Source organism: Myotis davidii, unplaced genomic scaffold, assembly GCF_000327345.1.
Source record: "Myotis davidii unplaced genomic scaffold, ASM32734v1 scaffold435, whole genome shotgun sequence".
Taxonomy (NCBI): Eukaryota; Metazoa; Chordata; class Mammalia; order Chiroptera; family Vespertilionidae; genus Myotis; species Myotis davidii.
Genome location: NW_006285998.1, coordinates 11,347 through 18,477, shown reverse-complemented (window position 1 = coordinate 18,477; position 7,131 = coordinate 11,347). Strand labels below are relative to the sequence as shown.

General features: G+C 51.9%; 1 protein-coding gene across 1 annotated transcript in view; it reads left to right on the top strand.

The window, feature by feature from the left end:
- Positions 1-6,078, top strand: part of SYNDIG1 (synapse differentiation inducing 1) — a 20,323-nt gene extending 14,245 nt beyond the window's left edge. Inside the window, exon 3 of the mRNA XM_006757249.2 lies at positions 5,857-6,078. Coding sequence (XP_006757312.1) covers positions 5,857-6,027 — 171 coding nt within the window. The 3' untranslated portion in view covers positions 6,028-6,078. The remainder of the gene's footprint in view (positions 1-5,856) is intronic.
- The last annotated feature ends 1,053 nt before the right edge of the window (positions 6,079-7,131 follow it).

Below are 7,131 nucleotides of genomic sequence, written 5' to 3'. Positions count from 1 at the left end.
CGCCTCCTCTGAGTCTCCGAATGCGTTACTCTTTCCTCCTAGTTGTAGGACTTCCACTCAGCCAGCGTTCCTGTGGGTCTGGGTGATGTCCCTTCCGTCTTTTAGTTTCACTTTTGAAATGGTTGTTCGAGGCGGCAAACTCCGGCGTTAACCTATGCCGCCATCTTGGTTCTCCCATGCCATCCGTTTTAGTTTTCTCACCATATTCAGGGCTTTCCTCGAATGCCACTTCTCCTCAGAGCTTTCCAGGACACCCTGCCAGACTGCCACTGCTGTCTCCCACCACTACTCCCGTACCTACCGGGTGTGTAGAATTCTTTTATAATTGTACTGTTTTTAAACAGTGCTGCCAGGAACACTCTAGAACAGACACACCTGCATGTTCGTCCTTGTGTTTCTTAGCCGGTGCTCCTGCAACCCGAGCCTCTCTAGGAAGGCGGCAGCCTGGACTACGCTGCATCCTGGGCTAGTCGAGGCCCACGTCTGTACCATCCTGCTCGCTGCTCCTCTGCTCTCTCCCTCAAGCCGAGCAGTAGGTGCTCTCCAGAATTAGCAAGCAGAGAAGGCCAGGGGGAATTAGGAGAGCAGCATGTGGCCCAGAGGGAGGCGCTGTGGGGATGAGTGAGGCCTGAGGGAGACTAAGCCACACAGCTGAGCACAGCTTCCTACCCTTGAAAAGGCAGCCTGCAGGCCTTGCTCACAGAGCGGAGAGAATGGGAAACATCGGGACCTAAAATACGCCAGGGAAGAAAACCCCAAGCTGAGTAAAAGCCATTCCACTGAGCGGAGGCAACAAAAATGGGATCGAGAGTGGGCAGATGGTGGGGGGAGCGGCCAGATCAGCAGGGCACCGGCTGAGGGACCCAGCGGCTCCTTCCTTTCTCTACCTTTTTGTAGCATTTGCCTCCTGCAAAGGGTTAGCTCAAAAGGGAGGACCTTCAGGTGCACTGCCACCTCCATTAAGTTACTTTCAATCTGCGTCGCAGCTATTCCAATCCAGCGACCCACGAGGAGGAATTTTAGAAGCAGCTGCTGTGGGTGATGAATGTGCTGGTGTTGGTAGTTATGCATATTTTTTCTATTTGGTTTATTGGTGTGTACATAGCCTCCTGCACGCGGCCTCGTTTCCTCTCCTTGCTGTTCGGTGGCACGATGCCCACAGCCACTTATAACCTACTAATGGAAGAAAGAACGAGAAAAGAGCTGGGCTGTTCTGTCTACCCTATAATTTGTCTGAATCTATTTTAAAATCTATTTTAGTCAAGATTGACTAATTGTTCTGGTGCCATGTAGCCACAACTCGGTAATTTGTAGTGTGCTTCCCTTATGCTTCTAAATGAAAATCTGTGAAGATTTTGGGGGAGTACCCTGAAGTCTAATTCTTTGCTTCATGGGTATAGCGGTGTCATTCTGAGCAGTTTCCAAAGGCGAAAGTCAGTGCTGTCGGCTGCCTGTGTGGCCTGGGGCAGCAGTTCACACACCCTGGCCGTTTGATTGAGAAAACTCTCAACTGGGCACTGTCACCACTGGCCTCCATGTCACCACCATGAAACAGGCCAGTCAAGAAGTTAAGTCATGCCCAACCGGTTGGCTCAGTAATTGAGTGTCAACCGATGGACCAGGTCACTGTTCGATTCCCAGTCAGGGCACATGCCCATGTTGTGGGCTTGCTCCCCAGTGTGGGGTGTGCAGGAGGCAGCTGATTTTCTCTCATCATTTATGTTTCTCTCCCTCTCTCTCCCTCTTCCCTCCTCTCTGAAATCAATAAAGATATATTAAAAAAAAAAGAAATAAAATAAAGTCATCAGAATCCTTGGTCAAAGGAGACACCTTATCTTTGGACAAGAAGCAACTGAGGTAAAGTGTTTAATGGTAACATAGCCACGTTTTTGGTTGGTGTCCAAACACAGCATAATCTGGACTGAGCAGCCACTGTCTGGGTGGTTCTGTGATTTGGAAAGATTTCAGTTTCTCAGAGTCCAGCTCTGTCCTTTGTAAAATAGAAGTAAAAGTAAAGACAGGAACAACACCTATTTCCAGAGTTGCTGTTAGAATCCAGCCAACTCAGGTACTGTGTATAAAACTCTTTGTAAACAAAAAACAAAATCATTTTTTAAAAACAAACAATCAAAAACACTAAACAAATGTCCATAGGCGGAGTTGCTGTACACGTGTGAGGACACCGTGAGCAGCACCTGGACCCGCCAGCATGAAGTGCATGAACTCGGGACTGAGCTGAGGGTCAGACAGGCTGTCCTTTCAGTCCTGCCCCTCCACCTCACGCAGAGGGTCTTGGGATTCACTCAGCTGGGACGGTCACTGTGGGCTCTTCCCTTCCCAGAACGTGCAGCTCAGCCTTTCCAACACAGCTCAGCACTCGGTCCCTCGGTCCCAGATGAGGGCCCGGTGACCCTGAGGTTGACACGGCTGCAGAGAGGAAGGGCCATGAAGATACTCGGACTCTGCCTGGCAACGCTGCACAGCCTCCATTCAAATAAGAGATTTCAACTTCACAGGGGCTGGCACATGTGCGTCTCCACCTGATACCGTTGTAAGAACCTGGTTATTATTTAACAGGAAAGGAGTGAAAGAGGAGACCAGGTAGTATAGGCGTGCCACTTACACAGCTTTGCCAAAAAGCTGCATTTAACACTCTGCAGGTCTATTCCCTGCTAATCCATGGGGGAAGGGACTAGACAAAGGCAGGTTAGACGCATGCCCAGTAAGGTCTGAGTGATGTGGGAGGCTAATTGCCCATCAGTCAGACCTGGAAATAGGCAATTGGCCAGAATGGGCATGGCCACTGCAAGCGCACAAAACCTGAATATTTCAACTTCTAAACAAAGAAGTGGGCTCCCTTGGCTCCCATGCCTGTTCCCGTTGGGCCTCCTGCGGCAGGGGCTGCGCTCCCCTCTGCCCACATGGTGCACGGCCTTCTTGGGCTCCACAAAAGGACTAATAGGCTGTAACCTGGCCTGGATGCTGAACCACACCCGGCTGCAACATGGGATGGAAACTCTGGACACTGGCCCTCTTTCTGCCTCTACAGAACTCCCAGCTGCCTCTCTTCCTGGACCGGCTTGGGGGAAATGGGACATTGGAACCTGAGAGATGTAACTCTACACCAGTGAAACCTTCTGCCACCTCATCCTCCCGTGGGGGCTTCTGAAAATTCCCCTTTCAGCCGCACCCCAAGAACCCCACAAACAGTGGAGGGACCCCACTCATGTACCCCTCCGGCAGCACACCCAGGCAGCCCTCATCCACCCATGAATCTCACCCATGAATTATGCATCCTGAAGGCTGTTTAGTTCCCATCTCTGACAGGCATAAAGGGAGCAATTTTCATTTCCCTCTATTGTTGGGGAGACCATCTGGGAGGTGATGCTGCAGAGTAAAAGAATGTAAATTTCAGACACAGCTCTGGGGGTATATGCTGTGGGATCCCAAACTCAGCAGTGCTTGTGACTCACCTGAGAAGGGGCAGTGCCCCCTGGCAGGAAGGGGCTGGTCCTCAAAGCCCCTACCCTGCAGAGCTGGGGGGACAGCTGCTGCGTAGACCGTGCATCACCCACTTCCATCACAGGGCCCTCCAGACAAGGTCCTTGTTTGTGGTTTGAGTGAGCCCATCAGACTTTGCCTGTTTTCTCAACGAGACGAGAGAAGTCCTAACAGGAAGCTTCCGCCGTTTCACTAAAGCACTGCTGCCGTCTGCACACTAATGAGAGGCTCAGGTGGGCATTTCATGTGCATTTTAATTAACAAAATAGGAAAGGACATCGTCCGCACCTGTGGACTTCATCGGTGTCTGTCTGTGTGGGAAGGCAGGGGAGACACCAGGGGGCATTGCTGGGGGGTGCTGGTGGCCATGGCACCCACACAGGTGTTAGGCTCATATAGTGCACCCACCTGAGTGTTTGGTACCTTAGGTGAGCGCCTGCCTCTGAAGCCGCCTCAGGCCAGCATGCACTGCGGTGGTCCTACATATCTCCAGCCTGCACCAGGGGGGCACATGTTTAGCAAACTCCTGCAGCTGACAAAAGCTGGAGTAAAATGGGACTCCATCTCTCTGAAATCATCATGGAGAGTGGCCCCAGTTTGGGATGAATCGGCCTGAGTGTGCCATATGCTGATGAGGAGAGAAAATGTGTCGTGGGGGCCCAGCCCGTGGAATAACTAACTGGGACACAGGCATCCTCTAGCTGGGCATGTAGGAGTGGAAGCCCCTTGACATGATTCCCAGGTAAGGACCGACCCAAAGCAGCTCTGCCTCAAGCTGGCCTGCAGTGAGTGGGTTCTTGACTTCGCGTAGGGAAGATGTCACAACAGGAGTGCAGATGGTTTGAGGGTACATTTACTACAGCTGAGGACAGTGAAAGAGGGAAGGAATTGGGGTAGAAGCAGCAGCAGGGGAGAGCCGAGAGGGTGCTCTGCTCTGGCTCTAGAATGTTACAGGAAAAAACTGAGCCAAGGCGGGGCTGCTTCAGCTCGCTGGGAAGTCAGAGAAAGGGGCCTTGGAGACAGGATCAGGGGTGAGCCTGGGTCGGGCTGCAGCTGCCCACTGCTCCCTGGTTGCAAGTTTCATGGGGACCCTTAGAGTTTAGGAAGAAATCAAATGTTCGTGCCCGAGAAGGGGCACAGGTGCCACACTGACTCTTTGTCCTGGGGGCTTTTTACCCCCCCCCCCTTTTTTTTTCTACAGGTGAGAATCTTATGGGAGGGTTTCAGCAGAATATTCATCAGCTATCCAGGTGTATTTTTAATATGCTGAAGTATCAAAATGAGTCTATTGGGGAATTTTGGGTTATTCTTTGGTCGGTTTTGCTGTTGTCCTTTTACCTTAGGTCTGTCTGGCTTTAATGGGGTTTTTGTTATTTGTTACCCAACTTCATCTGTCCTTGGGTTCGGCTGGCACAAATGGCATTAGTTGGGTCTCTGTTCTCTGTTTTCCCAGGCTAAGGTGATTCAAGCTTTGTATTCTCTGGTTAGGGAGGAGAGGTATAAGTCATTACTCTCAAGTGTTCCTGGTTGGGGAAGATAAGGTCTTGTGATTCACAAGCTGGCTGCAAGCTGCCCAAACAGTTTGGCCTGTTTAATTTTCTTGTCTGTTTCCCCATTCCACGTGCCCAGGGATTTCCCTAGTTTCTTACTATCCTGCCACAATGTCACTGCCCTTTCGCATCCTCAAGCTCCGCTCCAGTGCGCCCTCTGCAGGGAGGTTTGATCAGTGGTGGAATTGGCCGAGCTTTTAAAAATCCCTCTGTCTCAGCCCTGGCCCGTGTGGCTCAGTTGGTTGGGCATAGTCACTGCACCAGGAGGTTGCTGGTTTGATTCCGAGTCAGGGCACATGCCCAGGTTGCAGGCTCGATCCCCAGTAGGGGGTATGCAGGAGGCAGCCATCCATGTTGCGCTCTCACATCGATGTTTCTCTCCCCTTTCTCTCTCTCTAAAAATCAATAAGCTAGTCTTTTTAAAAAATGAATAAATAAAATAGATAAATAAGTAGAAATCCCCATGTGTCAGAATAAAGAGTGGAATCCACAAAATGTGTCCTTCTGAGAGTAGCCAGTTCTATCCTCTGTAGAGTAGACCTTTACCCCCACTGCCCAGCCCTCATCCCAAAGATCTGTGAGTAATTGACTCCTATAGGGTTTTGTGATCTGTGGAATGACCTATAACCCTGTGCCTGCAATTTTTCTCTTCCTGTTCTTGGTAAGAGTTCCCTCCGCTGGGCACTTCCTTTTGAGGGGTAGGACTTGCAGGCAATAACAATAGTGACCTCCACCTCCAGATTCAGAGGGCATCACAGAGTGGTTCCTTTACTAACCCTCTTCATCCCCCCTTTCTCTCTTGCAGAGCAACTACTCCAGTGATACAGAGAGCGAGGACAACTTTCTCATGATGCCCCCCCGGGACCACCTGGGTCTCAGCGTCTTCTCCATGCTCTGCTGCTTCTGGCCTTTGGGCATTGCCGCCTTCTACCTGTCCCACGAGGTAAGGCCCCTCACACAGCACACCCAGCAGTAAGGAGAGTCGGGAAAGAACTTCTACTCATGCCACCAGAAGACTCTTTACTTTAAGGCTGGAGAACACGCCTGGGTAAGTCGGGGTGCCACAGGGAGCTCAGGGGTCAGGGCCACCTCACCTCAATAGTCATCCTGGGACTGCCCCCAGGCTCCCCAAGGTAAGGTGGACAGTCTTCCGGGAAAGGGCTGAATCACGGAAACCGGTGTCCACTGGGGAAAAGCAGGTTGGGGAGCTTGGCCTTCACGCGGGCACCTGGGCTTCGGCAGTGGCATTGGCCCGTGCCGGAAAGCACTGTGCCCAGGGTGAGGACATCTAACCGACTGAGAATGGACTCAAAGGGGATGCGTTTTCTTTGTGAAAGGCTCATTCGATAGAATAGATTCTAGTTTCACAGCCGCCGGTGTGTCCTCGCCCCCAGTCAATGTTCTGCCCGCGGAAATGGTGTGTCTTGGTGGGTGGCCAGTGTGAGGGCTTCGGAAGGGTTCGGTGTCTAGCCCTCCACGGCAGAGCATCCTCCTTGCTGTGCCTTCATGGGCCCCAGGCTTTGGAAGACTTCCTCCAGCAAATGAAAAGCATTCTTTCAAAAATAGCCTACCTTCCCATTTTTATTCATCTAAGGAAGACATTCATACTTGCCCATTGAAGCACGAGGTTCCAGCAACACCACCATCCCAGCCCAGCAGAGAGGAAGGCAGCTGCTGGTCTGGCCGGGGAGAGCGTGGCGCTGCACTCCTGGCTCCTGGGACGCCCCTCAGCCCTGGGCTTCCCTCTCCAGCTGCGAGGTTCTGGGACTGAGGCAGCACACACTGATTCTGACAGGTCTTTGGTTTGAAATATTTCTTTCTCTTGGCTTAGAAACAGATTCCTTGGCCAAGCCCAGCAGTGGCCTCTCACTGCTTCTCGCTGGTTTCGGTGTTGATTTGGTTTTTGTTTGGCTTGTGACAGGAGTCCCATTGTGCCCTTTATTTTACCCCCGACCCCCCTTTCCTGACACCACGCAGGGGCGAGCAGTGAGCTGACAGGTGGTGGTACTCCGAGGCCCTTCAGGGCAGGGGCGAAGGAGCTGAGGGACAAGGTGGGGCCCTGCTCAGGGCTGCCCTGTGG